The sequence below is a fragment of the Papio anubis genome, chromosome 7 (assembly GCF_008728515.1).
Source record: "Papio anubis isolate 15944 chromosome 7, Panubis1.0, whole genome shotgun sequence".
In the NCBI taxonomy this organism is placed as follows: domain Eukaryota; kingdom Metazoa; phylum Chordata; class Mammalia; order Primates; family Cercopithecidae; genus Papio; species Papio anubis.
Genome location: NC_044982.1, coordinates 6,056,340 through 6,072,228, shown reverse-complemented (window position 1 = coordinate 6,072,228; position 15,889 = coordinate 6,056,340). Strand labels below are relative to the sequence as shown.

Below are 15,889 nucleotides of genomic sequence, written 5' to 3'. Positions count from 1 at the left end.
TTGAGTCAGGATGGTGAAATTTACAGCTGGCTGAATACTTCCCAGAGGATGAGTGTAACGATATTGATTTTAGCGAAATGAGTCATATGCCTACTGCCTGGGAACACAAGCTCAATTACCACAAGCCAACAGCATAAGCTTTCCCTTGTCAACATTTTTCCTACGTGTTCATGAGTCTGTGGATGTGAACAAAGCACTAGGAGAAGGAAAGGTCACGAATAACTGGCGGGGATGCAAGGTAGGGTGCCGAGACCTGGCCTTGAGATTAGACGGGGCCAGTCTCTGTCTCAGCGTGGCTGACTCATGTGGCTCTGGGCAAGTCTCTCACCTCGCTGAGCTTCCGTTTCCCTGGCTGTGAGAGATGGGTTAATTACACCTACCACCCAGGTTGCTGTGTGATGCATGCAAGCTCCAGACAGGCCTGGAGGTAACAGGCTCCTGATAAATGTCGTTCCCCCTCCTTGACTGTGAATTGCTTTGCCAGGTCTGCCTCTGAGCTCCCTGGAGAGGGGGACATGAGCTTCTCTTTTCTCTCCTGGAGACCCATACTTGGGTTTCATGTGACCTGGATCAAATACCTATTATGTGCCAGGAACTAGACTGGGAGTCATTCATGCTGAATGGAAGAGGAGGGCCCTCATGGGCCTGGAGCCCTGCATGATGATAGGATTCCAAGCATAGATGTTAGGGTGGACAGGTGGTGCTGCCCCGGCCACATGGGTGGCCACCTTGGGGAGCTTGATGTCTCCACCTGAGAAAGGAAGAGGGGCAGCTTGGGGGAGCCACCATTCCAGAGTTCCCAGGTGCCTTATCACAGTCATATGGGGATGGAAGCACCGGTCATAGAGTTAGCAGAACAAATGGAATTTCTGCATTGTGTTTTAAACATGTTTTTGCTTTAACAATTTTTTTATTTGTATCATTATCGATTCAAGGAGAAAATAAGTGATTTTTCCTAGCTCCAAGAAGATCCAAACAGTTTTTATACTGGTTGAGCTCATTATAATGAGATCAATAAAGTCAGTGCCAGTGGATTAAACATTTTAAAACTCAGTTTCCTATAATAAGGATACAGTGAATAAACAGAATTTTCTATAACAAACAGGTAAACAAGCAAGATGGTCTTAAGGTTAAAGGTTATGTAACAGCTAACCATTGCGCTGAAAGTAACATTGCCCGGGAGAGGATATGATAAACAAGCTCCTTGATTTATGAAAAGGTAGAGAGGAAGAGCCTGTCTGACAAGTTAAGACCTTCTCCTCTGGCATGGCTAGTGTTCATGTTCAAGATATTTCACTGATGAATATTTTCCAGACTTTACCCATATCTCTTTAACACATGTAAAGGGCAGCCCAGGGCGTTGTATTTTCAAAGCCTCATGGGAAAAGCCCAAAAGCATTAATCTCTGGAGGTTATTGCTATTTAAAAACCTGTATCCCAGCCGGGCGTGGTGGCTCATGCCTGAAATCCCAGCACTTTGGGAGGCCGAGGCGGGCGGATCACGAGGTCAGGAGATTGAGACCATCCTGGCTAACACGGTGAAACCCATCTGTACTGAAAATATAAAAAAATTAGCTGGGTGTGGTAGCAGGCACCTGTAGTCCCAGCTCCTTGGGAGGCTGAGGCAGGAGAATGGCGTGAACCTGGAAGGCAGAGCTTGCAGTGAGCCGAGATCACACCACTGCACTCCAGCCGGAGCAACAGAGCGAGACTCCATCTAAAAAAAAACCAAAAACAAACAAACAAACCAAAAAACAAACCTGTATCCCTTGGTTTTAGTTTGTAATTGAACCAATGATGAATTCAATAATTTGGGGTTTAATTTTGTAAACTCTAATAGCTCCCTTTTGTGGATTGCTGTTTGCCATGCTCTGTGGAAGGCTTCATGCACCATGTTACATTTAGCTGTCATGACAACCTTACATGTGTAAGAGTGTGAGACACAGCAGTGCAAGGCCCCTCCGCTGGAAGCGACAGAGCTAGGATGGGATCTGGGTCTGCGTGGCTCTGAACTCCTCAACTATACCATCTCCTGCTTCCAACATTGTGCCACATAATGAAGATAATGATGGCTATGGTCCTAATCTCTGAAACAAAGTCTTATTTGAGAACTTCTTAGTTAGCAAGATTTCTACCTTAGTGTTTTCACTAGGTATCTAGAAACTTACTAAAAAATTTAAAAATCTTGTAGTTTTGAACCCTTTTAACAAAGAAAAGCAGTAAGGGCCTAGTTATTGTAAGTAAAAATAGGAAAAATGTATAAACTACAGCTTATCTTCTAAATGGAAATACTTAAAAAGACAGATTTTCAATGTCTTTAGGGGGTTGAGGAAAAATAACATTCAGATTTTTTGTTTGTTTTAGCAGAAAAAGTTCGATCATCATCTTTTAGCAATTCAGCTTTCACGTTTTCTCTCATCTTTCTTCCCCATTGTTGGCAAGACTGTATCACTGCACTTTTGAAAAAACATATGGATAATTCACTGTCATTTCTGAAATTAAGCATATGGTTATATGCTATGGTCCAAAAACAAGGGACATTTTTTTCTCCAGGCAGATAGAGTTTATGTTTCCTTTTGGATTTAAGGGTTGGCAGTGAATGCCAAGTGAGCAAGAAGCCGGCCACTGAATGTTCTCAGCAATAAGTGCAGTATTCCCTGTGGGGAGAAAGAGTCTGGCAGCCCTGGGCCTTCTTGATGGTATGGGGACTGCAGTGGCATCCATGTCGTCCTTTTCTGTCTAGGGGATGTGATGGTGGTCCCTTCTGACAGTCTTCAGATGACCCCCAGCCACTTGGCTGAAGTGAGTGTCCTGGGGCTTCTGTGCTGCCACATTGCTGCTCTGAGTCCCTGGCATAGGCACATATAAGGGTATATTAAAATATATTTTAAAATATTGACTATTTTATCCTTGTATCATCCTTTAAAGTGTTCTATTTTTGATATTTTAATAATGTTTATAATATGTTGGTACAGAAGCACATTATACAACTTAAAACAAATATCTATATATTGGTGATGTGTGCCTTAGGTTTTTCATGGATGGGGTGTACCGTCAAACTATAATAGTTTGGAGACCATGGATCTAGGCAGATTGGGTCTGTGAAAGCCTCCCGCTGTGACTGTCGTGAGTACTGATTGATGACTTTCATTTCCACACCTGGTGAGCTGGCAGAGGCCTTCACTAATGTGTGGGGGTCACAGAACACAAAGCTGGGCAAGCTTTTGTGCTTTCTGAATTGAATGAGCAAGTGCTGTTTCCTGGGTTCCTGTGAGTGGAAATGATGCTTGAGACCTCGGTGTCTTCATGGTCTTCTTCGCCACCAGCTTCCCGTGTCCCTAAGTAGCCTACTGCTCAGTCCCATGGGGGAGTTTCTATGGGTACAAGGCAGTCAAGGTTCTTCCTCCTGTGCTGTGAGAGCCCTCATGGCACCTCTGAGCGAAGCCTGCTCCACGTTTCTGACTGGGTGGCGTGTGGCAGGTGCTCTGCCTGGTGTGTGAGCCCTGCCTGTGGGGGGCATATACGGGGTGGCACCCAGAGACTCCCATGGTGAGAACACCCTGCCAAGGCCGGTCTGCCTTCTTGATGTAGTTTCAGATGGATGAGGTGTGGACAGACAAGAATGACAGCCAGTGCTCTGGGACACAGGGGCTGCACTGGGTAGTGGAAGGAGGACCAGCTTTGACCTGCTCCAAATGATTGATGTTTTCGAAGTTTATATAGCTTACCTCTAAAAGATCATAGTGATAAAAAAGACATTTTCCACACCATATGTGTATATATGTACACACACAGACACTTACCATAATGCACATAAATGCTTGACAACAGTTTATGATGTATTTATAAAGGACAAGGACTGCCTCATGTCCTGTAGAGCCAGTGAGACCCCCAATGGCCCACACCACTCTGTCCAATCTGTGCTTGGGCCACTATGATGGCCACTCTCATTTATCGCCCAGCGTCTCAGGCCATCCCACCTGCCATGCTCCATAGCAGACCATTCATCCATTATTATAAGGTGGCTGATCCTGAAAAGTATCACCTTAGAGCAGTCCTGTTTTTGGTTTCTAGACTCCCAGGTAAATAATCTACTGTGTTAACCGTGGAGCCTTGGAAATGTTCCATGACCTCCCTGGGCTTGGTTTTTGGTTGTGAAGTGGGCATAGGGTCGTTGTGTGGTTTATATGAGCTAATGCATGTCATGCTGACAGCAAATATGAAAGGTGCACTCATTGATCCACCCATCTAAGCTCAGCCCAGGCGGAGGGGATGTTCAGCTAGTCAAGGGTGGGCTGGCCAGAGAATCAGAGAATAAGGGCAAATCTTGCTGCTGCCACTGTCATATTTCCAGAAAGTCTCCGTTGGGCCACATTGGGCCCAGGGAAGCTGTGTTTGCTATGGGCCCCATACCAGATGGCATCTTAATTTTAAGATATTTGTTTTGTGACCTAAGTTTTCTAACCCTCTCTTCTCTTTTTATGTTGTAGGAACCCAACTATTTAGTGGTCGAAGTGACTTTAGAATCACTACCTTGAAATTCCATCCAAAAGACCACAACATTTTTTTATGTGGAGGCTTCAGCTCTGAAATGAAAGCTTGGGATATAAGGACTGGCAAGGTAATAGCCATCTTCCTAACTTGGTCTTTCCACAGGAGAGCTTGCTTCGACAATTTGAATAATTGGGGGCAGGTCAGCATCTATATATAGGGCCCTTGAGGTGGAATAATTACCACTTAATATTTAATCAGTGCTAAGCATAATTTTTAGATGTTTTGAAAGAACATTCTTGAGTTGTCAGACTTAAAATATCATAGGTGCAATTTTATGCAGCATATTACTAAAAATATTTGTTGAACACCTACTGTGCACAGATGCTTCCAGATGATATAAAATGAATCTGCTAGGTTACTCAAGGGAATAATGTGTGGATACAGATAACTTTGGTACAGAGAATTGGTTTGTGTGTGTGTGTATGTGTGTGTGTGTGCACTTGTATGCATGCTTGTGAGAGAGGAAGGGAGGAGGTAAGTGCTTTTAGCTTGCTGTGGGAAGGCTTCTTAGAGGAGCCACTGTTCCTGGGTCTTAAAGGCTGGTTGTGATTTCCATACCCATCCTTTACTACAACCTGCTGAGCCTTTTACCATCACCACTTACTAGATGGCAGCTCCACCCTAGTTGTTCAGGCCAAAAACATCAGAATCAGCACTGTCTCTGCTCTTTGCATCATATCCCCATATGCAAACCATTAGCAAATTCTCCAAAACTTGGACACTTTTCCCCACATCAGCTCTTGTAGCTCTGCTATTGTCTCTCACTGGGATGGTTGCAGGAGTTTCCCATCTGATCTCTCACTTTCCCCCTTGCTCCTTGCAGGCTGTTCTCAACACAGCCACTACACTGGTCTGTTACAGTGTGACTCAGACATGTCACTCCTCTCATCAGAATCCTCCAGGCTCTGATCTTGCAGTAAAAGCCAATGTCTCTGATGATCCACAAGGCCCAAATGTACCTCCCTGGCCTGGGTGCCATTAGTGCCAGCCCCACTAGGCTCCTTGCCTTCCCTGAACATACCAGCACATTCCTGCCTCAGGGCCTTTGCACTTGCCACTCCCTCTGCCTGGAAGGCTCTTCTGCCTGTTTCCTAGGTAGAGGCTTGCTGCCCCCTGTCGTGGGGCTCTGCTCACATGTTACCTCTCCATGAGGTGCCCCCTGCCCACAACCCACTAGCATCTGCTAGTCCCCTCTGCTATCTCATTTCTCTCCATAGCATTTACCATCACCTGACGTATTACGGATTTTATGTGTTCATTCATTTGCCTATTTCCCTCCTCTAGAATGTAAGCTCTTTGAAGGCAGAGAGTTTTGTTTGCTGCTGACATCTGGCTTCTAAAACAGTGCCTGGCACATAGTAGGCACTGTGTGAATCATGATTGACTGAATGAGTAAATGACAGAGGAAGAGAGTCATGCAGAGAGTGCAGATACAGGAGGTGGGAACACAGGATGCCTGTGGGGACTTGGCTGGGCGTGGGCTTCACACAGCGAGGTGGCCTGGGCAGAGAGTTTTCCAACGCTGTGTGTCTTGGTCTCAACAGTGGGGAGCCACAGGAGGTTTGTGAACATCTCCTGCCTTGGTCCTAGATAGGTGCAGCGTCCAAGCAGGTCTGTCCTGAGTAGAGGCTGTCCATGTGTTCCAGAGGGAGGAGGGTGAGACAGAGCCCTCAAGGCCTAGATTCCAAATTTGCCTTCCTGCTTCAGACTGGCTGGCACAGGAAGACCCTTTCCCGACAGGCAGTTGGAAGGGGCTGTGGGTTTTTTGAGGAGAGCCTAAATGCAGAGACTTTTCTTGACAGAGAATGGGAAGTTTTGTCTGTACATGAGATCTTGCTTGAAGTACTCACAAGTGGGAGCATAGATAGATGTAGTCTTTAAAAAAAATCACACATTTTTCTTTTACAAAGGAACTTTCTTATAAAAATATTGGGAAAAGAGAGGAAATTACCCATAAAGAAGTGGACACAGTGGCATTTTTAAAAAAACCCGCCAAAACACTTTATATTTAGGATACAAATACATGACAAGTGAAAGAAAACATTTGAACGTGCCTTGTGAACTGGAAACTCTTAGTCATACCATTTGAAGTGGGACCTCCTGAGCACCCAGCCACTCCTGACAACCACGTCCCTTATGGGTACGCTTACTGTTTTTAGCCTCAAAGACCAAACACGTAAGAAATTACTCACCAAGGACGCCATCTGATTTAAGCATTTGTTAAAAATACTGGATTTTTTCCTAGGGCAGATGCCAGCTGACGAGCTCTGAAAATGCTGGGGGAGAAGCAATTAGAAGCAGATGTTGCTGTGACTGGTGTTGGCATGTTTGCGAGTCTCTCCCAAGATAGTAATGTGGCTAAGGGATCTGTGCAGTATTTGTTTTTACTTCCTTTCTACCAACAATCCTCCCCCGCCGGGTCACGGGGCTCGTTCCATTTGCATCAGTTGGGCTCAGGGGACAACACTCTTTCCTGCTTTGACAGGTGTTGCCCATGTGTCTCAAATGAACTCAGCAGGAGGACCAGGGAGGAGGCACAGCCCTTGCCCTCCAGGGGCTCCCGCCTGGGGCTGCTCCCTTCTCATCCCTGTGGGCTCCTGTGGCGCTGTCCCAGGTGCTGAACCTTCTGGCTCAGCCTGGGCGTGTATGTGAACATCCAGAAGCAAGCAGCTTGACTTTTTCCAGCTGCCTTCAGGGACTGCGGTGGGAACCGCAGGTGGAAGTAGGAGGGACACAGACCTTAGCTTAAACCAAGACAGGCCTTCCCTTTTAAATACAGTGGGGAAGGAATGTTTTGTTGTAAAAGTAATATGTAATCATATGACAACATTGGAAAATTCAGGTAAAGAGAGGAGGGGTAGTCCAAGCAGCCAAAGGTAAACATTAGCAACATTTTGATATTCTTCTTTCTGTTTTTTTTTTTCCCTTGTGGTTTTAAAAAAAATTATAAAAGCACTATTTGGTCTTATTTTTATACACAATTTTGTATTTTGCTTTTCCTGTGGTATTAGAAGGATATTCTTTGTTACAGCATACTCTCATAAGGTCTTCAGTCATATTCCTTTGTCTCAGGGTGTCCCTGACTCACTGCCTCGAGTCTCCGCAGGACTCAGAACAATGTCTGGCCTAGGCAGGAACTCAGTAAGTATCTGTGGATCAAATGAATCAGTTGAATGCTTTAACATATTAAACCATTTCCCTGTGTTAGACATGTAGGGTATTTCAAAAACTCTTGCCATTTAAAATTAATAGATGTGAATATAGAGATCAGCCGTTAGCAAACTATAGCCCGAGGCTAGTCCAGCTTGCTGCCAGTTTTGTAAATAAAGGTTTACGAAACAGCCACACTCATTTATTTATGTATCATCCGTGGCTGCTTTTATACTATAGTAGCAGAGTGGAGTCGTTGCAACAGAGACCACATAGCCCACAAAACTAAAGATGTTTAAGATCTGGCTGACCTTGGCATAGAGAGATGTGATTCTGACATCTGTCACCCTGTTGATTGTCAGGACTAATCCTCCTGAGCTGGCTGACAAGGTGGGTGTCTTGCCCCATTCTGTGTTCCTTGCAGAAACCAGGTGCTCAGAGAATGTGTTTTCTAGGTGGGAACTGTTCCTTCAGTCAAGGGTATATAAGTTGTTTCTCTCTCGTTACAATCTCTAAACAAACTATCAAGGTTGAGTTTATTACACATTCCACTGTAAGAAACATCTTTGTGCATATAGCTTTTTCCACATTTGGGATTTATTTCCTTAAGCTTGAATCTCAGGATGAAAATTTCTGGGTCAAAGCAAGCCTACATTGTGAAGGTAAGGAGTAGGTTTCTGCCAGCAGAACTGAGGGGAATGAGGCCAGACAACCTCTCCCTGGGATCTTAGGGCACGGTGAGTAGTTGGAACATATAACTTTTTAGTTAGTTTCCAGTCATGAGGTTTTATGATTCCTTAAACGTAGCCAAGAGATAAGTGTTAAGATTCTGGACTTTTGTAGTCTAGCCCAATTCATTACAGCAAATGGGCTATTTGACTCCCTGTCTCCTCTTCTTGGCTGATCTCGGGTGATCTCTCCACCTCGGGTTTGATGTTTGTAGCACATCTTGTCACTGCAATGTGCCTGACTTCATCTCCAGAGGCCGGCAGGACGTGTTCTGCACAAGCCAGCTGTGTGTATTTACTCGAAGCTGGCTTCCTGCTGCTGCTGCAGCATCCTCTGACCCCTCTCCTCCCGGCAGTCTGCTTGAACATGGGTGTGGTCTGGAACCCAGGACGCCTGTGGTCTGACCTTTACAGTATGAGGGTCAATTTCTGCAGAAGCCCCCTGAGCCTCTAGTGCCATTGGCCTGAGCTGCAGGAGACCTGGGCTCACGTCCTCCCTCTGTTACTCGCTTGGCTGGGTGATTTCGGGCACATTCCTTAAGCAAAAGCCTCTCTGATCCACAGTTTTTTAATTGGTATCATGAAGTGGCACCTCCAAAGTAGGGTTTCTCAAACTCACACGTGTAGGAGAGCACCTGGGCTTTTGTTAGGATGCAGGTTCTGTTTCAGCAGGTCCAGGTTGGGATGAGACCCTGCATTTCTAACAAGCTCCCAGGAAATTAAGGGGAGGATAGTATATGGACAACATTTTGAGAAGCTAAGGACCAAAGGGCCTCTGAACTTAGAAGTCCCTTGCTTCTCTCATTTGAACCTTATCTTCAATTAGCCTGTACCATCTGTGACCTATCTCAGGGACAGTGATCACTTTTGATCTGTCGGTGCTTTTATCCACAGGTGTTTATTTACAGCCGCCTGGTGTGGGAGCCTGAGTCACCTCTGTGCCTGGCATCCCCAACAGGGCCTGGACCAGAGGAGGTGTTCAGATAACCTGGAGTGAGCTGATGGGGTCAGCCGCCACTGTCATTGTGATAGAGACCTGCATCACCTGCCCACAACCTCAGGGGCAGTGGCCACCCTGGGATCTACATAGAAGGCATGGCCCCTCTGACAAATGGGATATGAAGGCTAGCTGGAATTCAACTGTAGTGAGTCATTCCAGAAGTGTGGACAGAGGCAGGAGGACTTGGGAGACCCTGTGTTAGATGAGATATGGTGTGGCCATCGAGGCACTGTAGTTCTCCACTAAGGCTGAGCTCCTCTGCTCTCCAGTGTTTGGTGGATAACAGAGTTATGAATTTCTTGCATTTCCAGCTTTGCGGTGCTGTGGCTCTGTGCCCAGCACAGAATGGAAGCTGTAGAATTGCAAGAGAAGCCCAAGACACGGACTCAGCTGTACTGGGCCCTCTAGCAGTGTGGGGAATGTTCCAAGGTAGCCACCTTCAAGTTCACTTTAAGATGACTATGTATTTTGAACCAAAAGTTAGGATAAAAATAAAAAGAAATTCTCCTTTTGTAACATGAATCAGATTTGTTAAGAAAGCATATACAGCAAATTTGGTGAATCACCTTTTTTGCAGGACTACATTATGGAACCCCAACCTCAACAAATTACCTCTCAGTTAAGGCAAGATTGAATACTGGAAATTGGAGCAGCCCTGGAAAATCTAGGACATGTGGTTCCTGCAGCTGGCAGCCTGGACTCTGCCCTAGTTCCTCCTCTCTTTCTATGTGCAGGGTGACATTGGGCAGGCTAGTGGTCGAGTGGTTCTTTTGTTGTCTAGCTCCTACTCTGCGCCTGAGAAAAAGAGTTGCAGGTGCGTTCAGATCTGCCAACTTTGCTCCTCCGGGGAAGGCTGCACACCTCTAAAACCCCAATTCCCTGCTCACTCTGGGACTCTCTTGATAAAACCAGCTCTGACAAGCCAACTCACTTTCTCCAGCACACCCTGGTGTCACATTGACACTAATCGTGAATATTTCATGCTTGTTCTACATCTTTTCTCCCTACTTTTATTATTATTTTTAAATTTGTAAAGGGACATCTTGACTTCCAGATCTTGACTTGGTTTCTTGACCTCCTTCTCTAACTTTGTCCCACACCCTCTACAGGCACGTGTCCTAATGTGCAGATGACAGGGGAGTGGGTGGCTCACCCTTGGGCCTGTGTGGATCCTCAGCTCAGCTTCCTATGAGCCCAGCTCATCACTAGTATGCTGTAGCGTTCTGGTGGCATGTGGACTCCCTGAGGGAAAGAGTTGTGCCTCATTTACCGTGGTATTCCCAGCATCCACCATAGTGCTAAGCACATAGTAGGGAGGGAGGGGAGGCGCAGACTGTCGCATGAATGACTGATAGCTCTAATCAAGACCAATTCTTAAAATCACAAGTAATTAACCCAGCCAGTTGAATGGAGGCTAAGCTACTGTCATTAATTTGCTTATCTCCTTCCCCTCCTGTGGGCATCCTTCCTTGGATGTGAGTAATCTCAGGATGGTAGTAATAGGAGCTGGTAAAGCAGCAGGTGGTGGCTGGGCCGGCCTGGCCTGACTGATCTAGGGCACGGGCCAGAGCTACCCAGGGAGCATTAGAAACTATTGCTGCCCAGGATGGCCTAGGCATTGAGGTTTTTGAAAACTCTGCAGGTGATTCTAATGTATAGCCAGAGTTGGGAGCCATGGTGTAGGTGGTTTCTGTGGGGCTTCTGCCCCAATGGATGAAACCGTCTTTGAGATTTGCACTTCTGTGATGGTGGCCATCCAAGAGATGGCTTCGCCTACTTGGCTCAAAGTGCCATCAGTTTTGTGGCATTGTAGGCAGGTTGCTTATTTGCCCTAATGATATTTTGATTACTCTCCATTTGTCTCTTTCATCTGTTTTATATTAAAACGACTTTTTATTTGGACTTTTTGTGCTTTCCACAGTCTTGACTAAGCTTTGCTGCAAGCTAAACTTTGTATGCAGATGAGAGTAGGAGCCTAATGGTGGCAAAGACAGAGGACCCAAGGCTGTTCCTTGTCTTTCCTGGCTCCTGTTTCTTCATCTGTCAACTGGGGCGTGGCGGAACGCCTGCTGATCTCAAGAACCCCTTTCAGCAGCCAGTGCTGACCACAGTGCGCCTCCTGCGGGCATCACGCTGTGCACACTGTGTGTGCGATGGCTCGTTTCCTTGTGACCTACTGGGAGGTGGACTGGGTGCTGCCGCCATCCCCTTCCTCTGTCAGGGCCCTGAGGCTTGGAAGGACTTAGTTATACACCACAAGCACACGGCCAGTTTGTAGTGGGGTAAGACTGTGTACTGGGGTGGTTTGATGCCTAAACCCTTACAGATCCTCTTGTTCACAGTGTGAATTCAGCTTTGGTCTTGAATGAACATACAGTCATGCACCACATAATGACGTTTCGGTCAATGTCAGACCACATATAGGACAGTGGTCCTGTAAGATTATAGTGAAGCTGAAAAATTCCTATCACCTAGTAATCACCTGCAGTGTTCAGTACAGTGACAAGCCATCCAGATGTATAGCCTAGGAGCCATAGGCTAGACCACTAGCTTAGGTGTATCGCAGGCTATACCGTCGAGGTTTGTGTAAGTGCATGATGTTCACGCAATGACAAAATTGCCTAATGACGCATTTCCCAGACTGTATCCCTGTCATTAAGCATCACATGACTGAATCTTTATCAGTGAGGACTGTGCATTTTGTTCTTGGAGGAGCCTGCATGGACAGCCCTGGCATTCACATGCTCACTGAGCACTGCCGCGTGCAGCTCCGCACCTGCTGTCAGGACCTGGCCATGGATGGGACAGTGGTGGGTTTTGTTCTGAGGGACCACAGCCCTGTAACCTCAGGCCTGGAAACAGAACCCAACATGTCTGTGAGAGCAGCCTTCCTGCCCCCACAGTATTGGCAAGGAAACTGGTTCTGAAAGGTTCAGCTGTCAGTGCAGGGTAGGCAGCCATTGAGGGGATTGGATCTGAACCCAGGTCTTCCTCTATTTTCTGCTTCTCCTTATTGCAGGAAGAGGACACATTTCATTTATCCACGTCACAAACATTTTCTGAGCCCCCACCAGAAACCAGGCATTGTCCCAGGGCATGGGGCAACAAAATCCAGTTAGACAGTCCATGTTTTAAAGCTGTAGAAGGGACTGCTGAGAACATCTGTTTCTTTCAATATTCAATGGATTCACCAGCTTCACTGACTGCCTTCACACAGTTGGCTGGGGAGTCCCTGTGCATCCCCTGGGTTGTCTAAAGTCTTAGGCAGAAGTGGGCAATTGGTTCCCAGAATCTGGAACCTCAGAGACCTGTCCTGCAAGCCAGTCCTCCTCTTCGGCCTCCCTCTGCACCACTTTCACTGGGACTGGGTAAGAAGACCCCTGTTTAAAACCCACACATGAGCTGCCAACAAGCTCAGTGGATGACAGTGGGAGGCCCATGGCACTCAAGAGGGCAGTGTTCCAAGACTTTAATTAACACCCACCCCATTTGATAACTTCTGCCCTTAAAAATGCAACAGGCAATTTCAGAAAATACAAAGCAGGTTCTTTGGACCTGTGCTGATTCTATAAATATGACGTTTCTGTAATTCTAATTTATAAGTCTTCTATAATACATGTGGCCACTAAAATAATTTCTGTGCTGCACTGAACATGCTTCTGCTTAAGATTTAAAAAATTTTTTTTTTTGCTATTGATTTATAATTCTTTTACTTGAAAACTTATTAGCCTTGGCATAACTAATAGCGTCCAAAAAATCATGAGCTTCATGCCCTAGTTATTTTTTGTCTTAATATACTTTAACTAAAAAAAAAATTTTTAGAGACATGGTCTCGTTCTGTCACCCAGGCTGGAGTGCAGTGGCATGATCATATCTCACTGCAGCCTCGAACTCCTGGGCTCAAGGGATCCTCCAGCCCCAGCTTCTCTAGTAGCTGGGAATACAGGTGCCTGCCACCATGCCTGGCTAATTTTTAAATTTTCTGTAGAAAAGGGGTCTCACTATGTTGTGCAGGCCGGTCTTGAACTCCTGGCCTCAAGCGATTCTCCGGCGTTAGCCCAAAGTGCTGGGATTACAAGTGTGAGCCACCACATTGAGCCAAAAGTAAATACTCATTAAATGTTTTTTGGTAACAGCTTTATTCTGTGTTGTACAACTCACTCATTCACTCATTCACTCAGTTCTTAGTATGTTTGCAGAGTAATGCAGCCACAGCAGTTGAGAACATTTTCATCACCCCAAAAAGAAACCATGTTTTTTAGCAGCCACGCCTGTCCCCCCCAATTCCCCAGCCCCTGGCAACCATGAATCTACTCTGTCTGTATAGATTTGTCTGTTATGGGCATTTTATATAAGTGGTCTTTTGTAACTGGTTTCTTTCACTTAACATAATGTTTTCAAGATTCATTCACATTGTAGCCTATATCAGGACTTCACTCCTTTATTTTATGTTTGTTTTTTTTTTAAATTAGACTTTATTTTTTAGAGGAGTTTTATGTTCACAGAAAAGATTTTGCAGAAGGGATAGAGATTTCCCACTTACCCTCTGCTCGTGCTTAGGCACAACCTCCCCATAATCATTCTGCATCAGAGTGGTCCATCTGTTACAGGTGGTGAACCCACAGTGACACATCATTGTCACTCAGAGTTTGTAGTTTACATTAGGGTTCACTTTTGATGTTGTACATTCTATGAGTTTGGACAAATGTTTAATGACATGTACAATATAGACTGAATGTTTATATCCTCTCCAAAATTCATATGTTGATACCTTAATTCCTAATGTGATGATATTAGGAGGTGGAGTTGCTGGGTCGAAGGGTGGTAATTAGGACATGAGGTGGAGCCCATAGGACTGGGGATAGTGCTCCTATAAGAAGAGACACGAGAGAGATGAATCTCTCCACCGTGTGAGGATACAGTGAGAAAACAGATGACTGTTGGCAAACCTGGACGAGTGCCTTCACCAGACACCCGATCTGTTTCTGTTGAGATATCCTCAAGCTCAAAGATTCCTTCCTCAGCTGTATCCATGCTACTAAACTCATAAAAAGCATTCAGTTTTTATTTCTTATTTTTGGAGACAGGGTCTCGCATTCTTTCCCAGGCTGGAATGCAATGCTGTGATCACAGCTCACTGCAGCCTCAAAGTCCTGGGCTCAGGGGATCCTCCCACCTTGGCCTCCTAAAAGTGTTAGGATTATAGGCGTGAGCCCCTGCACCAGCAGTGCATGTTCTTTATTTTTGTTACAGTGTTTTTGATCTCAAGCAGTTATTTTTGGTCTTTTCTTAGAATTTCTGTCTGTCTGCTTACAGTGCCCTTCTGTTCTTCGTGTTGTCTACTTTTCCATTAGAGCCCTTAGCATGTTGATCATAGTTGTTTTAAATTTTCAGCCTGATAATTCCATCATCACTGCCATATCTGAGTCTAGTTCTGGTACTTGCTCTTCAAGCTATGTTTTTTGCCTGTTAGTATGCCTTATAATTCTTTCTTGCTAGTCAGACAAGATGAGCTAGGTAAAAGGGAGTGCTATAAAAAGGACTTAAGTAATGTGGGGAAGTGTTGGGGGGTGGGGGAAGCGTCTTGCGACTAGGTTAGTCTTTTAGAGAGTCTGCTTCTGGACTGTGAGCTCACACGTACATCTTAGTCCCCTCTCCCCTTTAGATAGGACAGGACAGCTAGAATGGGCTGGAGCTAGGTGTTTTCCTCCACCTAGAAGGCTAGAGGGGCAGGAATTGGGTTTTTCCCTTCTCCCATGTGAAAGGCGGGAGCCAGTGGGGGTTGGGTATTCCCCTTCCCCTAGGTCAGCTAGGCTGTGATAAACCCAGCAGGTTAGACTCTGGCTAACTAATTTCTCTGCAGGACAGACCTCATTAAGAGCAGAATGCACTTTGGGAGGCCGAGGCAAGAGGATTGCTTGAGGCCAGGAGTTAGAGAGCAGCCTGGGCAACGTAGCGAGATCTGGACTCTACAAAAACAAACAAACAACATAGCAAGATTCTGACTCTACAAAAATAAATGCATAAAAGAAGAACAGAATGCTCTGTTATGTTTCAAAGTAGTTATGGCTGGGTGCGGTGGCTCACACCTATAATCCCAGCACTTCGGGAGGCTGAGGTAGGCAGATCACAAGGTCAGGAGTTTGAGACCAGCTGGCCAACATGGTGAAACCCCATCTCTACTAAAAATACAAAAATTAGCTGGGCGTGGTGGCAGGTGCCTATAATCCTGGCTACTTGGGAGGCTGAGGCAGGAGAATTGTTTGAACCCTGGAAGTGGAGGTTGCAGTGAGCTGAGACCATGCCATTGCACTCCAGTCTGGGTTACAGGGTGAGACTCCGTCTCAAAAACAAAAACAAAAACAAAAACAAAGTAGTTCCTTTTCTCCTTCTGCTGGAAACATAAGGGGATTTTCTCAGTCTTCACCGTGAGAACCTGGTAGCTCCTGGAGGTAAA

General features: G+C 45.7%; 1 protein-coding gene across 4 annotated transcripts in view; it reads left to right on the top strand.

Annotated features, from left to right (window-relative positions):
* Window positions 1-15,889, top strand: part of WDR25 (WD repeat domain 25) — a 150,696-nt gene that overhangs the window by 99,984 nt on the left and 34,823 nt on the right. For all 4 annotated transcript variants that reach the window (XM_003902270.4, XM_009212257.2, XM_003902271.4 and 1 more), the window contains exon 4: window positions 4,491-4,621. In XM_003902270.4, coding sequence (XP_003902319.1) covers window positions 4,491-4,621 — 131 coding nt within the window. The remainder of the gene's footprint in view (window positions 1-4,490; window positions 4,622-15,889) is intronic.